Genomic DNA, 18,293 nt, shown 5'->3' on the forward strand with positions numbered 1-18,293 from the left:
ACTTACTGGATAATTTCAGATTATTCGATATTCATGAGACTGTGTGGGTATTTCGTTGTGCGTCTTTTTTCAGAGCGGGTTTTCCGCCGAGAGCGAGAATACAAACGATTTGCGGATGATTGTCATGTTGCACAAATAAAAAGCTTATGTTTAAAACTGTGATAAAATATGATCGATGAAATTTCGTGGGATAATTCATATTTTTATCCGAACTTGAGAAATTAATTTTTAAATTAAGAAAGTAAAAATATGCAGATATATATTTCAATTTGGATTTGAAATGATCTATTCATACGAACTGATAATATAAATGTCGTATTATTATAATTAGTATTTTTGTATGATACTATGATATAATCGTTCACTTCTTATTAATTTCCATGGATGTATACAATTTTCTACTTACATGTAGATACATAGATATCGTAAAAAGAGACAAAACCATTGATATGCAAGGGAAGACATGATTATCTTATTAATCTTTTATGTCAGGAGCAAGAGAATTGAAATTCTCACTAAATAATGCTACGCGTGATATTAATGGGAGTAGATAGGAGCAAAAACAATCCGAAATAGGTCAGATAATAATTAGTCCAGAATGGTTTATTCGCACAAGAGGACAAAATAAACATTATTTACAATGCATACATTGCCATCGCGTTATTTTTTTTTTACGTTGCATCGGGATATATTTGCTATTCAATTTACATGGAAATCGGCGTGCTTATGCGAAAGAGCTTAAATATTCATGTGTGATTTTCGAAATATTTATAAAACACGTGCTTTTGATTATTTCGATCGCGTACGGTTTGTCGAAGAGAATATCTATATCATTATTAACGCGTGAGACTAAAGCAAAGATCCTGGGAAAAAGGGCATGTTGGCGGACAATTATAGCTCGAAAACGTTAGAGAAACGTCGATGTTCGTGCGCCGCCACTCCGACAATAAAGTCGGAACTTTTCCAATCAAGCGGGCTCGCGTGCGGAAAAAAATCAGTCTTTGGTCCGGTCACGTTTCGATTAATCTCACCTTATCCGCCGTCTTCATGCTTAAAACTACCATTAAGCGTTTTATTCTCAGGCGAAGGAAATGCGTAGATGAGTTCACGTTTCGAGGAGTTTCCTACGATAAGTCGAATCGAGTTACCTTTCGTTAAAAACTAAATATTGATTCAACAAAATTCTGGCCTTATAGACACACACATTTATTATATTTAATATTTAAAAAATTTTAGCATAGAAAAATTTTTTAATTTTCACAAGAAATATTCTATTTATGTTAAATGTATTTGTTATTAAAGAATTCAAATATTATCTGTTTGTGCTCTTTTTTTCGTTGTCCTCCCGGAAATCTAATCGCGTCAAAACCACAGTAAAAAACTTCGAATTACATACGATTCGGTAACGTTAACGAAAGAAAGCAATTTGCTGGTTGACACTATTTTTTTTCCGTTAAACCGCAGTGTAACGAGCAACCCTAAAACGAGAGCATCGCCAGTTTGTTCAATCACCACGTGACCAATGTGTACAATAACTCGAGAGCGACGGGGTCGAGGAATGTTTTTCTTCGCAAGGTTTAATGGAAACGCGTGTGTTACATATTTGTTGTGTATAAAATAAATTAAACGCCTGTTTGTTTGGTCGATATACAATTGAATTGAGAAGAGAAGGAGGGAAAATGCGCTAGGAAATTTTCCTACTGGAAACCTTCCAATGCATGTTATTTCGGTGACGTGTCTCGGAGATCTTTCGGCTTTCGAAAACGTGCTTTGCAAGGAAATCGACACTTTTTTTAATGTTGCCTTGACAATTTCGTATTATTCGAGACTGAAAATTGCACGGGGAACTTTGTTGAAACTTTTGCGACTTTGCGAATTTTCGACGAGAACTTGCGGTATTATATTGACTGCGTTGCACACATGCATGGAGATTCATTTTCTAAATGGATTTTATAAGTTCTTATGTATTTGTTATTCTTATGTCATTTTTGAAAGGTACATTTGAATAAATAATATTTCCTTTTTATTCTTTTTATGTGAAGTTCAATGTATGTCAAGTTTAAAATACAACCATGAAAGAAAAATATTACTTTATAATGGTGAAAGAAAAAGCATTTTATCTTGCAGCTACTTAAATTTTTACTATAAAAAAATTTCGTTTTTTTTAAATTAAAATTAACATAAATTCTTAAATTAAATTAAAATTAAAATAACAAAATAAAATTCAATCTTTTGAATACAATTGATTATTAAAAGTGATCATATCTGCGTATATGTATATAAATATATAACATTTTTTCTAGATCTTATAAATATTTTGAATCGTTTATATATTATAAAAATTTTATTCCATAAATATGCAACCGCATTATAATATCGCAAAAAATATAACATTAAATCGCGTCTATTGATAATACGCATAGTTAATGCTTTTTGCAATGCTGAAAGAGTTTCAGTTCTCGAACACTGGCTCGAATCGCCATTAGATTCATCACGAGTGCAGTCTCGTACGCCATATCGCATCGATTGCCATAAATTAGAATGCCCCGGTTTTCCAATTCCCAGAGCTTTTCATTATTTTTCGCGAAATACGTGTGTGCATAACTGCAGATATCTTTTAATGGCGCGGTCGCGCGGTTTTTCGGAGTATAATTAAATGTACCGACACGTGGTGTCATTGTTAAACGTTATGTCCGTGACGTGTTTTACTCTTTGTTCATAAACTATCCTCTAATTAAAGCATTCCTAGTCAATATCTGGTCAAGTGTACCAAGCCATTGCTGTACGTCATCTAATACTAATGTTAGCCATTTTAAACATAAATAATATAATTGAAAAATATATTTAAAAATATAGATAGTAAAAGAGTAAGGTATAAAATGTAATATTAATATGCATATATAACATTTTATCTTTATTGATATAAATTTTTTTGTATATATGTATATAAAAAGAAGGATAAAAAATATAGATTTTACTTATAAGATTTTATAAAAATATATGAGTTAAAATGAAAGATTAATTTTTATATCAATTTCACTTTTTTCAAATTGAAAAATATTCGAAATTTTCGGTGTATTCATGTTTTATTATATGTAATTTTGGTATAAAATTTTATTTATAAGAATTAAGAAAAATTTATTTTTTGTTATTATTGAAACAAATAAGTTTCTTATTCGTACTTGCAAATCAAATTATTTTAATTAGGTTTATATATTTTAATTAAGTTTAAAAATATATCTATTTTACGCGAATCAATATATTATACGTGACATCGTTATATTAATTCGAATGGAAAGATAAGCGAAGTTTGATGGCAGAGTGCAATTTAGTATGATAATAATTAATTGGCAGCTCTGCGAATACACGCCGGCGTTACGTCCGCCGTTGGGGTTGTTGCATTATGCTGTTACGTAACAAATGAAATTGTAGCTAGAATTCCGGGAAGTAACACCGAGGAAAGTTTGTCTTATAGAAACTCCGGTAATTAAACTAAAGTAAAGTGGCGTTGGTGCACGACGTCGCGTTACACATTTATCCATCTAATTTCGGTAAACTGTAATTTAACAGCATACGTGAATATTTCGTTCAACCGCATCTCTGAGAGTTCATCTCGTTTCCGATGAACTTTTATGCCGGAAAAGTGATACGTTTATTCATTGCATCGGTTACATGATAATACACAGACACACATTCATGTGCGTTGACAAAATTGCATGGAGTTTACAATTGGATTAATTTGTGATAAGATTTAAAAGCATTTTAGGTTGTGTGTGTATGTGTGTGTGCCACTCAACAAAGGATGTTAAGAGTTGTCGAGCATAGATGTAAATGGTAATTTATTTTGCTGACTCGTTTATATCGTTTAGTTTCTTACAGAGCTAAATAACAATAAAACATCACGAAGAACTCAGAATAATTTTACTTTACAAATTTCAATTTTGTTTTACAAACTTGATTGTTGAATATATCGTAAATATAAGCTCAAAAATATAAATTATAATTATTGTAGATTAATATAATTAAATATTGCGAAATGGCATTTATTATTATTTGAAATGACATAATAATTATATGATTATATATAAATATATTATTTAAGATTCTACGCATTTTAATTTGCAATGAATAATTTTATATCATTAATGAATAAAATATTTTAATATTTTTCTACAGCATAAATAAATAATAATGATAATGCATTTTATTTATGCATTGAATTTGTACCGATATGCATATGTATATTCTATTTTAGTATTGTAAATTTTAATCATTTTAATGTTACAAATTCGAACTATATTACACTTTCGCTTGCAGTTTTAGGTCAGGGAATGCATCGTTTTGATGTATCATTGTTATAAACGATAAAAGTTAAAAGTTAAAAATATTTTGTGGCAAAATTCAGCAAAATTCAGCAATTTTCGCGCGTGTCATCGTCGTATCCATTCACTCATTTTATCGTACAATGCATTGTTCTCGAATTTTATATTTTTTTTCTCAACACGTATTGCAATTTTACAGATAGTCCTCGTTTTTCAGTCCATTTTAAAATCAAATGTACCTATTTTTTTTATTTAATATGCGAGGCAATACCTGATAGTTTATTTTATGACTGAACATTATTTTTCTTAATTTTTTTGTAAAGAAAAAAATATGTATATATAAAAATTGTTTTTCTATAAAAGAAAAATCAAATATATTCTATGTATTAGATATATTATCATTTTATTATTTTTGTTAAAAACTTTAAGTTGAAGTATGTGGGCGGTAAATATAGCGAGGCCACTAGAAGTTTTAGTGAAAAAAACTAACATGTTTTTCTGAACCATTTGCACGTAATTCTTGTTTACACGGCAAATGCAGCCGCACGCATTTCAAAGAGTTACAAAGTCTTACGTGTAAAAGAGAGTTTAAGCTCATGAAGAGAAGAAAGTGGCTAATAATTTTCAAGCTTATCCCGCAACGAGACGGTCTTTCAAGCGAGTTTCTTTATTGAGTTAAATTTAGTTGTGCGTTACACGAATGAAAATGTGACAAAGATAAATTCAAGTTGCATACGCGACGATTATTATGTTCACACTTTGCTTCCGCTATCATTTTGCTTAAAACGCGTCATGTATTTTTTGATTTGTATGGTTATTTAATACATGAAAAAAAATTCGAAAATCGAGATTAGAATCTGCAAATCTAAGAATGTCGAGAAGTGACATCTCGAAAGGAAAGTGGCTCCTACATCATTATTGATAGTTCTCGATGTCACTTAATTATACCACAAGCAGCATCCAAATATAGCAGCTATCGATTCGCGCATGGTTAAGAGGATGGTGGACTAATTACGGTCGAAAGTGGGGTAATGGGTACGTCGTTCTTTTTTACCCAGCGCACTCCACCCGTACGATTACGCATTAAAGCCGAGAGAGTGATAAAAGCCATGAGAGATAAGAAAGTAAAATCGGATGTCTTAAGTTTCCGAGTTAAATCAGATTCCGTGTTATTTAATGTAAAGACCTTGATAAAACGCTTACAAGGCATGTAAATAATACAGCAAGTAAATAGTAAAGCACGAGCGGCTTTTCTCGTTTCAAACAAACTATTTGCGCCGTTAAACACGCCCAAAGTTATATTTTGTTAATCCTTTGTTATTAAAATGATCCGATTTTTTAATATATATGTACATATAAAGGCGAAAGCAGGAACGATCCGAAGCTTCCTTACGCGCGCATAGGCCAGAAGGTAGTGCAAATGCTGCCTCTGCCGATCGATATCGGCGTCTACCAAGTGCATCCGATCTTCCGCACTGCTTTAGGCGTCGCAAAATTCACGAGGTGGAACGCGAGCCGCCTTCGACGCTTGCTAGACAAAACTCTTCGCATCCATCCAGGAGATACTGAAAAGTAGATTCTTATATACGGGCGATTTAAATCGCCGTCGAACAGCTGACTCAACCGCATGAGACATAACAGCGGGCAAAAACCAGGCTTAACAAGTAAATATCAAGAGCACATAGCAAATATAATATAAAAATATAATACCAAATATAATATAATAATGTCCATGTGCTAGCACGATTTTTTATTAGTACGTTGAAAACTGCTTTCTTTGAAGTAGAAAGCATAAACCCTGTTTCAACATTTTTAAAAATTATTTAAAAAAATTTAATGAGATAAAAAAAATTGTAACTCTTTTTTTATAAAAAAATTATATTTTTATTACGTTATCGAAAAAAATTAAAATACGGCTTTAATCTAATAGTAATTATTATTATATTTACATTTTCGTGTATAAACACATATATCGACAATACTTTTTTAAAGATAAAATTAATGAGTTAATATGATAACAAATTAATGTAATAAAAAGTAATAATTAACTGTAGAATTTATTAAAATTGTATTGTGTTTAAACTGGAAATGCATCTGCAGCCTTAATTATTAGAAATAATTTCTTCAAGGTATTTGTGCCCCAATTTGTTATCAGTCAACCATGTTAATATTATTTGATTAGGGTTTGTAATAAATATCCCTTTATGATGCCAGCGGTTGCTATAATTATGACAAAGACATAGCAGTGTCATAATTAGATTATCCGACTGTCATATGCCTTTGAGTTTGAGTTCTATTCCCTGATCAAATAACCTGTCCACTATGAAATCTTTGTCACCTTAGGCCTGACAATCTACGGGCACCTTTGAGAGAAATGGTCGGTAGATTGACAATTATTAGGCGCCAATGTGCAAATCCTGCAGTAAATCATCAATTCAATTCAATTTTTGGAGGCTTGTCACGGCCCTATCAAGGTCCATCCGCCACTGTTTTTGGCACAGTGATATTATTATTTACTAGAGGGATCTTGAGAGATGTGTGATCACTCTATGGCGTTGAGCAAGCATTTAATGAGTTACAAGATATCTGGAAAGATGTACCAGAAAAAGATGAGAATAAACTTTCTTATAACATATTTCGCGCCTTTCTTTGGTACATCCTACATCTTTCCAGATGTTTTGTGATTGTGTAAGTGCTTGTTCAGATTTCATGTATATTTTATGCACGATTGGCTTTCACTCGGATTGATCATCCATCATTCCGATATTATTATTCTTTTAATCCTTATAAAAAGTCAACTCACTGCGCGATAAAGAAATTTACACGCATAACTCTCGTCATAAAATGACACATCAGAAAAACATTCAATTCAATTTGCACTTATGTTTCTTATGCTGACGCTGACATGAGAGATTGGCTGATTTATGATTAATGTTTATAATTAATGAAGGCAGATTCAAAAAAAGAATATACTGAAATGTTTTAATGAAGAATATCCATATTCATATTAGCAATATACAAGGTGTCTCAAAATTAAATATCGTTTTTCGTTGAGAGCAAATTCTTTGGTCAATTTGGATATTTTTAAAATATTGAGACATCAATAATTTTTGAACCATAAGCGATTGAAAAAGAAAGACCTTTCGTAAATTAAATTTTAAAAGTTAAAAAGTTAACAGAATTATATTTTTCAATTCATTTATTTCAGATCGAGTTTACTTTAATAGAATTTTAATTTGTAGCTCAACAAAAATATCCAATAGAAAAAATTAGAAACTTGCAAAAAATGATGACTTTCTTTAATAATTTTGTTAAGGAAAAATTGTTTTTATAAACTGATCAAAGAATCTGCTATTAAGAGGGCATCAAAAATAATTAAGATCTGTATACTATCAAAAATAAAAAATATATATATTACATTTATAAAATATTTTAAAATGATCGACTTTAAAATGGCCGATTGATAGTTATAGCATTGCTGATCGTGGCAGATCGATGTTGGGTAAGTCCATTCGATGCATGAGGGAAGTACAGTGTGAAATTTAGAGAGAGGCAATGGCCGATAAACGGGCGAATAGAGATCCGCAGTAGGCGATAACGAATAGAAATAAAGTAGAACCAGAGGCGAAGGTGAGAACAGGTGGATAAGCCAACGAATGAAAAGAGAGAAAGAGAGGGCAAAAAAAAAAGAGCGAAGAAGCACCGGGAGAACAAGACATCCATGTTTTCGCGAGGGGATATTTGGCGGCAACCGGAGTGCGGTCGAACGAGATCCCGAAGATGTCTGGCCGGTCGCCAGAAAACATGGCGTTACGGTGCCCTCACGTATCTCTCTCTTTCGCCTCGACGACCAGGTTCGCAAGGGCATGTGCCGCTCGAAAATGTTCCACACACATTCATCTTCGAAACCCGAAGTGAGTCATTGGTAGCCGAGCTCGGTCAGTCGGTAGCCGATCTCCGTTACGTGGTCGCCGGCAACGGTGACAGTCGAAATCGACCGATTGCATCTCGTGGGAGTTCGTTCTGCTTCTCTGCCGCTTCTCGATCTTCTTCTTCCCCCGGATCTAAGAACGACTGACCTGGAAATTCCACAGAGCCACCTCGTGCTTACCTCGTTAACACCTTAAGCTCGCTTGGCGCTGGTCACAATTGCCATGGCATTTCAATGGTTACCAAACTCTCGATAGATCCAGCATTATGCGTCTTATAAATTTTGCGATTTTGTCGCAAACAAATTGACTTTCGATTTGAATCTGGTCGATGAATATATGTACTAGAGGAAGTAATACTATTTAGGATTAATTTTAATATTTAATATATCTGCAAGAGAGAAGAGAGAGAAAGAAATATGGCGTATGTGAAGATCTTTTTTAATATAAATTAATATTATCATGCGCACATACACATAATGCAATAAATTTATCGTTCAATTAATCGCGAATATAAAATTACGAGGACGTACAAAGAGACAACAAATTTATCATGCAATATTTCAATTAGCGAAGATAAATGATATCACACATTGGAAACATTATATTGAAAAATAATGGATGCAATCATTTTACTGTTCTCCCCTTTATTTTCTAATAGTGGTAATGCGATATTTATTCCGATAAAATTGAGAAATAAATCTTTTTGAAAGACGATATATTTTATAGTAGGACTGTATTATATAAATATTTAGTTACAAGCTGTGAGATATTGAAACGTGTCTCGTCAAACAGCATTTACATAGTTTTCATGGAGTTTCCAAGAGAGTGCGATTGTATCTGTTATATCATAGCGCAGATTCCAACTCGAGTTGAGGTAACTCATCAGTCGATCGACTAGGTGGCAATTGATTCCATCTCACCGATTACATCCGTGCCTGAGATAACTGATTACGTCTGACAAACAGGAGTCATGCGCATATCAGGAAACACACAATCGTAATCTTACTCGAGGAAATGCTGTAATTCCTCGAGATTATTCTCCAGTTCTCAAAGAAATTAATAAGACAAAATACAGGTAAAGATGTACGTGCAAAAGAAATAATATAAATAAATTACACTTAAAGTAATCCTAATTATATGTGTGTGGAATCAGAAAGAATTTATATATTTGCCATGAAAATTTATGGGGTAAAACAGTTATAAAATAATTATCCATATGTATAAAATATTGTTTGATTACTTTCGATGCTTATTATAATTTATTGTATTTTGATATAATGATAAGACGATATTTGTAACGTTTAACTTATATCACGTATACTCGAATAATCGAACTTTTCGAATGCACTTTGACGGTGTGAGACTTGCCGCCTAATTTAGCCCCGCATTCCGGATCAAGGATCGCTTAAAGTTAGTTCGATAGTCCATTTCCGTCGACTCGCGATTACATTGAGATCGAGCAAACGTGCAATCCCGAAAGAGATCTCTGTCGAGCCTTTCCTCACCTCGGAAAGACGACCTGGAAGTGCGCGTTCGCATGCCCGAGGACCTCTTAACTGCGTCTACCGTTAATTGCGTGAGCTTTATCCAACGAGAAGCGGCAAAGGGGGCTTAAGGGGGAAACTGTGGCTCGAGGGATTAAGCCGCTGCGATATCGGTCCTCATCCTGTCTCTCGCTCGCTCTTCTCATTACTCAGGAGCGAATATATGGCGAGTCCACTCCCGAGAATCCGAGGGAAGTCGAATCGGTAATCTAATTCCGCGATAATTCCGTTTATTTACGCGCTCGTTGAGGATCCATGCTGTGGATCTCGTAAGCGTATTCGTTTGCGTTTAGGGATGACCGGGTGAGCGCAAAAACCGCTGTAAAGTCCACCTTCTCGATAAATGAGTTATTTTAACGTTTAACCTTCAGCAAAAAGCCCGCTCATCGACCGATGCATGAATCAGGTATGTATCACACACAGCACAGTAAAAGAGGTAAATTGAATTTGCCAGCAGCACAGCCGCAATAATTCTGGATATTTATTTTCTGCAATAGTTTAAACGAATTGCTACAAAAATATGGAATTTTTTTTATTTCTTTATTTATTGTAGAGTCGAGAAAATTATTCCACCGAGATGTCGCGCATAAATAATTTCTTGATTTTTTTTATAACATTTTTTTTTATGACACGAAAATAAATTCGTTTCTTGCAGCCAAATTATATTATTTATCTTATATTAATATTTAAGCAATATTTATATAAGATAAATAATATAATTTATATTTATATTTATTATAATTTATATTTATTATTAATGTATTTTAAGATTAATTAACATAGTTCGCGATCCAAATGTTTAGACATTTACGCATTTTTATTTGCGTGATTAATTGAACACGTCGATCGTACATTCCATTTCATTGATCGAAACCGATAAATTGTGCGCATCTTGAGTCCACTTCTTCGTCATTTCGAAGTCGTCTGGCCAGTCGACCAAACTTGGATGAATTTCGTGGAAAGTTTCGGGACGGAAAATCAATTTAAACTACGGAAGAGTAATCAGTGGAGCGCTGCAAAAAGTATCCGTCGCTCTATAGAAGATGCAAGAACTATTGTCGGCCCACTGAGCTTGAGAAAGGAGTTCGGTGGCTGATCGTGACGATACCCGAAGCAATTTTGCCTCGAAAGCAATATATTTTCGTTGCGCACTGATTTCTACCGCCAGGATAACGATCTGTATTCTCGTGCCATTATCTATCTTCAAGATATACGTAGTCGATCGCGAATCGAATCCGCGCATTGCACATACACATCATATGTGGACGATGCACTGGTATGATTCAGAACCGGTCGGTCGCGTTTAGCGTCAAGCGCAGGATGAGAATAAAGAGTCAATCTGCACTCTCGTCAAGTGAATCATTGCGTGTTGAATCGAAAGTGGGTCAATTGCGCGGCTTATAGTCGATGATGCATCTGTGATACTTTTAAGCGGCAATGTATACGCCAAAGTATCGTTCACGCCAAGCGCGTTATTAATCTAGCGAGCGCCAAAAATATAAAAAAATAGGATGGAGCATGGTTAGAGTCGTAAAGTGTTTTTCACAGAGCGACAACTCACTCGCGTGTCGTTAGTATTATTACGTAAATTTTATAGAAACAAAGTTCGTCTCGAGAGACGAATAATAACGGGGAGCAAAGATGGACACATGCATGTATCGCGTCTTTCGATGTTGCGAACCTTCAGAATTTTACGACCGACTTAAGCTCGCTACGAGGGAGAATGTTTCAATAGCGAGGCCAACGGATTCGCCGCTGTTTGTCGAGCGGTTTGCGAAATTTGTTACACTCGAGAAATTCGCACCTTTCGGAACGAAACAAGCTGCCTTTCGTCGGCGCGATCTTGGCCAGATCGATCGCGATAGCCTTGAACGAGAATAGAAATAAAAATCAGACGAGGTCGGATGTTGCAATAATTTAAAAAAATTGATCCGCGCGTTACGTCGTCTTCTGATCCGTGTGTCGTGGCAACTAATTCATAATACTCCTCATTTCAAACGATTTGTACGCAGATACGTCTTGCATTAATGAAGTTACGGTAACAAGCATGCCTCGGGCTTGTAATTTGCATCGATACGCATGCTTGTATCACCGCATCGCTGGAATTTACATATCCCAGGCATCAATTAATATCTGTGGTATATACATATACACCGCACTATTCCCCATCGCTAATATCTTAAACGTTACATTGCCAGCAAGCTGTGTGTTCAAATCCGATACATGCGTCATGCTTTACGCATGAGGGATCTCCAACTTACAAATTCTTTCCGAATAAATTAGAAAATGCCAATTAAAAGTCTCAGTAAATTAGAATTTGTCAAATGTTTCCATATGTATAAATCTATGCACGTCAAAAATACAAACTGTTTTAAATTAAATAGATTATATCAATATTCATATATTTACATATATTGTATATATCATATTTATTATATATTTAATAATTTTATCTATCAGAATCATTGTGTGACTTTACTTGCTTTTGTAACTTAATGTTTATTTCGAGACAAGAATATACATTCCCGTATTATCATGATTTATCTAAATACGCAAGTATCTCAACAATAATTAAACGATAAATTTTGGATACGTATTTGTATATACATTGAAGGGTTTGCGGTTCGCCGTAATAATTCTACCGACCGTTTGTTTAATTACGCATATCAAAACGACATGAACATTCATAAGGCGAGTGTTAGTGCAGTACGGTTCATTTTCTCGTACTCGTGTTGCGCGACATTAGCCAAGTGCTTTTCAGTACCGGCTTCGCGAAATTTGCAGTCACGCCAGGATGAAATATTAACCTCTTAAGCGAATATGCGATGATACTGTCCGCAATACCACTGACTAATGCGCACTGGGTATCACTGCGACGTGCATCGTATCATTTTTGCGCTTCTTACGGAATATGAATGTACTCATTTCGTCGGTTCTTCACGTAGCTAGACTTCTTTCCTTTACGTTTTATTACATTTAAATATTCAACAATCGTTACGATTAAGCATCTTATCGCTTTACGCATATACGCCTTTCAAATAAATCAATGTCACATTTTGACTATTTATAATGTTAATAATATTACATAAGTTTGGCTTTTGTACATTTTTCATGTGTCGGGTAATTTCTCTTTTATTCTTATAATGTTATCTTTTGCGTTACATAATTAATTTTGTGGCTCTTTCTATTTTATTCGTTTTATTATTAAAGTACTCTTTTACCATTTTTGATATATTTTTAAATTCTATTATATTTTTCAACATATATTATTTCTTTTCACATATCTTTCATATACAAGATTTTCTAACTTTCAATAATTGATTATTTATTATTAATTCAACGTCATGAATTATACGTCTACTGAAATTATCGTACGATGATTAAAGTGTGTAAAAAGTGTGTAATGAAAATTAAAGGTGAAGGAGAAATTTTTAACTATTTATTATAATATTGCAATTTTTTAAAAATATCTGGCTCTATTGCAACTCCAATAATGAAAATTTACTCCATTTATTTTTTGATAGGCGACAAATTTTTATATCTATCACTATATTACTTGTACTGTTTGCGATTGTTTTATTTATCATCTTATTTATGACATTAAATTAATCCAACCTACTGATTAAAAAAATAACTTCTTAATCCAACTTACTGATTGAAAAATAACTTGATTTATCAACCAAATCAAACTTTCCGTTCAGCAACCAAATCAAACTTTTCTGTTTTTGAATTCTGCATCGATTAATCTGCTTTTATTTACTTCGGCAAACGTTCGATTCGAGGCAATTAAATTGCACGATTAAAAAAGCGGTACTCATTGAACTCATTTTCGGCGCTCGGGTTGCCTTGGCTTGCATCCAAAAACTATCGATATCAGCCACATCGACCTCCGATACATACGAATTGCCATCGTCTAAAAGGATAGAACCGTCATGACATAAACAGTGATTGCTTGCAGTTTATCGCGAATTCTTGAGATACGTATTTCGGAGAGAAATTGGAGATTTTTAGAATACGTATTTCGGAGAGAAATTCTCTTCGCATCGGGTAATTAAAGTGGCAGGGCACGGCGATCGAACGATCGATTTGCTTTTCTTATGTCGATGGAAAGATGGGAAAAACAGAAAAACAATTATACCGCACGTAGCGGCCACAAGACGTGACCTCTTGCGTCACTTGGCTTCTCGTTGCAAGTTCTTGGCGGATGCGACGGTGAAATTGTTCGCTGGCGAGTGTCTCTCGACAACGAATTCTCTCTAAGAAAATCGGATTGTCGATCGCCCACCTTGCTGATCTACGACAATCGTCGTTTCTATTTGATTGCCGCTGTTGAAAATTCAGGTCGTTGTTTTTGTGGATGACACAAAATATTTCGCGTTTTTTCTTTATCTTTTTTCTTCGTTATTTCTTGCTATCGTTGTAATGATTGACGTCGCGTTTGTAATCTTATAATTAATTATAATTTCATCATATCTACGTTCAAAATAAATTGATTTTTTTTTTTTTTTGGAAAATTGTATTTCATTTTACTTGTCTTTTTTCTTTTTTACATCATTTTTTTGACGCTATTTAGTAGTTAATGAACTTATTAATTAATTTTATATAACGATATTATTTCCGTATTTATTACGCTACATTTTTACATCATAACTAAAATTACGCTATAAAATATGAAATTTGAAATTTTCACAATTATATTTTAATTATAAATTGAAATATAAATCTTCAATTAATTCAGTTTTTTCTCAATGGAACGTTGATTGAGATTATACTCTTTTATAACTTAATTTTCAAAATATCTTTCCAAGTTTTGAGATAAGATTTACTTTTACGTCTATTATTTATTTAAAAAAAATTATCGCAATAATAATTTTAATAATTTTTCTTGAGATTTTTTTCCTAATTTTCATATACATTATACTTTTCGACATATATATTATTCAAAAGAGAAAAACGGCAATCATGACTTTATACTGTGCCAAATGAGATACAAGATGAGGTAGTTAGTTGCTATTGCGAGATTCGACTCCGCGAATAACCGATAATGGTCGGTGAGAATTCATATACGAGATTCATGATGAATGTGATAGACATCTTGCAGTTCTGGTTGAAATAATTGCGATGATTTAAAAAGCGAGAATGTGAGATTTTCGAGTATATTTAACGAGTATATTGTGATATAGCGATAAAACTGTAACATGTCACATTTCGTGTTACTTTAGAAAAGATAAAATGAGAAGAATAAAGAATCTGATTTATGCTTTTTTTATGTTGCAATTAATTTATTTTAATTATAACAATAGACAAATTTTAATTATCATAGCATTATCTCGTTTCCGTGAAATATAGATATAAACTTATACTACGATTTAATTTCATTGCTAGATAACTAACTTTTATGCTATTTAGGATAGTTTAATAGTAGCTTTGCGTGCTATTTTTCGGCCACTCGATCGCTCGTAGTTATAAACTACAAATTGCATTTCGTTTATCGGCGAAAGTGGCTAGAGCTGAACTGCGCATGCTGGACGATAAAGAGACACGAGTGTGAGGGGACAGGAAGAAGAGATATGGCGAGAAAGGGAGCGGAGACGAAAGGGGCCCCAGGGAGATCTGTAAAAGCGGATTTCCGAATAGGGCACACTTTGCTCCGGGTATCCCGCGGCTGTTAGATAGTTCGAGCTGGTACGACTAACACGAAGCGAAAATACTTTTTCCTCTTTGTATACCGTTCCATTGCACTTTTAAATTGGCTCATTCGTAAGCACTTGCATACGAGAGACCTGGACCTCATTCCGTCCTCGTCCTCACCGTGCCTTTATGGCCGTGCAAACGCACGCGCAATTTAGCGCAATCCTTTCCTAAAGTAATGAGCATTGCAACGGAAAACTAACGAGGATATTATTGAATATGAGAACTCTCGAGAATTCGACTTTAATTTTCAAAAAAACATTGTTAATATCGATGTAAATGTGCGGTGCGTAGCGAAATTAACTTGTATTGCTATTCTCTCTCAAGATATTTAATATTGTAACTTGGAGATTTTTTTAGCAAATAAGTATATTTATTTTTCCAAAATGGAACAGCTGTATTTAAAATTGTTTTTTAAAATTAATATTATTTCTAATGATATTTCTCTCTCTCTAAAATATAATCTATACATCGTACATTCTTTAAAATAAATTTTTATCTCAATTTTTATATCAATTAAAGTAAAAAAAGTCATCGAGAGTATAATAAAAACATAAAATAAATTAATTTGAAATGCATATTATATGATATTTCAAGTGAACACAATACATCATTGCTAGAAGTTGTTAATATTATAATATTGTTTTGAAAGTTCGAAATCGTGATGATTTAGAATGAAACTGCAATTTTGTTATAGTTTTTATAGCAGTTGATTCGAATATTTAATTGTCAAGCGGGATGAGTTTTTATCGTTATTCGTTCAATCTGCACAATTTGGTGTCGTTGAAAAACCTCCATTACCTTGCACCCGGCCAGTTAAATGTCATCTATTCTAGGTTCAATCTCAATGTAGAGCGCTTAACTTCGACGATAACGATTATCGTCGACTCATCGCGTCATAATAGTGGATTTGTGCGCTGTGGTGACGATAACCCCCCCCCACCGTTGCTTCATGAATACGAGAGAGGGCTCTACAGCGTCATCGGAATAATTATGATGATCAGAAAAGCAGAAATATGGAATTTCAGTCAGGCCTCAGTAACCGAATGCAGGTATTGATCGCGAATTATTAGATATTTCATTTGGTCAAACATGTAAAAATATATGCAATTTTGATTGATATCAACAAACTTGCATTAAGTGTATTAATTAAAATCCGGAAGAGGCGAATATGAAAAATAAATTCTGTATTTATTATTACATTGAGTTTACATTATGTCATAAATATGGACAAATAAATGATATATATTCATAAATCACTGCGTAAAATATTAAATAATCTTGTTAATATTTATACTAATAAATTATTTAATACAGGAAATATTTTGCAATTGTTGAAGTAAATTAAGTCAAGATAATATTTTTTAGCAAATTAAAAAAACATAATGAAGATTTTTCAAGAGTAGTAGTAAATTTTAATGCAAATATTATGTTGGATAAAATATTTACTTTTTTATACCGCATAAACATCATTAAACTTTTATTTTAATTCTGCTATGTTGATTAGAATATTTCATACTATTTCATAAAAAATTCTTTAATAATGCGTTTGTTAAATAAGTCAAATATGATTAATGGAAATGCGCAGAAACGAAATTCCGTGAGTAGCAATTCCAATTATTATAAGAATCAAGACTACAGTGATGCTATGTTTGACCATCAAGATCTTATGCAAGTTGCGCGAATAACATACATTAAATGCAAAATGCTGATAGCAACTGCATAGTACGCTATATAACGTTAGTATAAGCCTACGGCTTTAATTCAAACGTAAAGTTCATTTAACAATATGGGGAAAAGTAGGTCGTTTCAAAATGAATTTCAGCATGGCACACTAGCCACGCAAGAGAGCTTATACTGCACATTTTAGCGCTTGAATCATATAGATGAGAGCATATGAAACGAAACTACAGTCTTCCGAGAGGAAGTTGGACTACGGATTATGACCTTTTCTCTCCAAAATTACCTGGTCAAACGTATCTGCATGAAGGGGGGAAGAGGGAGGGGGGAGCGGGGAACGGGCACATCGAAATTTTCGAAGTTGTCGAGTAATGACGACAGGAGGGCGGACTCTAAAGGGATGAACCAGGCATTTAACCACCGCCGGAAGTAGCACTGCATGAGCGCGATAAGCCTGGCGCGTGGTTGAAAGGGGAATCCTCGTGGCCAGCAGAGTGCAATTTGCCTCTCGTCACAGTGCATCCGCCCTCCCCTTGCTGTCCAATCCCCGAGTTTGCATTTCTGCCTTGCATGTCGAACGAAGATTTTGCATCTTTCGTCGCATCGCTTGGAACGACGAACAAAAGTCTCAACGAAATTCTAGAATCTAAGTTAAATTAAGTGTCGAGTTTTAATTAGCCCGATAATCCTTTCATGGGACTTTACTACTTCTTTGCTAGTCAGCCTCATTCATCGATGATGAGTTTCTCGAGAATCGAACAGTCGAGGAAACGTTATCGGAACCGGATAATGAATTATAGTATTTATTTCGTTTCTTAGCGCAATTCAATAGTTTGTATCGTCTATCGCGAAATAAGCTGTCTCTATAAAAAAATTGATATTTACCGATAGAGAAATTAAATGTAAGTTTATCTCTCAAAATGTTAAATAATACACATACACATGTGTGTATCATATTCTCGAATAAAATTTCATTTGATTAAAATAAGCGGTATAACGTTTAATGTTTCTCTCTCCATATAATGTATCATTTATTAAAACCATTTATGAAATCTTGTTCGGGGATACGCCGTAAGAATTCAAGATCTTTCACTTTTCGAGGATTATCTGGAAAAGTTGCTCCA

At 33.7% G+C, this 18,293-nt stretch overlaps 2 protein-coding genes and 1 long non-coding RNA gene across 4 annotated transcripts in view; 2 read left to right on the forward strand and 1 right to left on the reverse strand.

Moving 5' to 3' along the window:
- Positions 1 to 18,293, reverse strand: part of Dpr1 (defective proboscis extension response 1) — a 306,096-nt gene that overhangs the window by 202,214 nt on the left and 85,589 nt on the right. The window lies entirely within an intron of this gene.
- The window catches only part of LOC145975094 (uncharacterized), a 162,165-nt gene that overhangs the window by 38,148 nt on the left and 105,724 nt on the right, over positions 1 to 18,293 (forward strand). The gene's annotated exons all lie outside the window — the stretch shown is intronic.
- The window catches only part of LOC145975092 (E3 ubiquitin-protein ligase MARCHF3-like), a 70,046-nt gene that overhangs the window by 24,379 nt on the left and 27,374 nt on the right, over positions 1 to 18,293 (forward strand). The window contains exon 6 of one of the 2 annotated variants that reach the window (XM_083105251.1): positions 16,326 to 16,583. The exons of the other annotated variant lie outside the window; for it this stretch is intronic. Within the exon in view, the coding sequence (XP_082961377.1) occupies positions 16,326 to 16,391 (66 nt within the window). The 3' untranslated portion in view covers positions 16,392 to 16,583. Of the gene's footprint in view, positions 1 to 16,325; positions 16,584 to 18,293 lie in introns of those variants that run through there. 2 annotated transcript variants of the gene reach the window in all.

The sequence above is a fragment of the Camponotus vicinus genome, unplaced genomic scaffold (genome assembly GCF_025532165.1).
Source record: "Camponotus vicinus isolate PSW18456_S1 unplaced genomic scaffold, iyCamVici1.0 SCAF_7, whole genome shotgun sequence".
NCBI lineage: Eukaryota > Metazoa > Arthropoda > Insecta > Hymenoptera > Formicidae > Camponotus > Camponotus vicinus.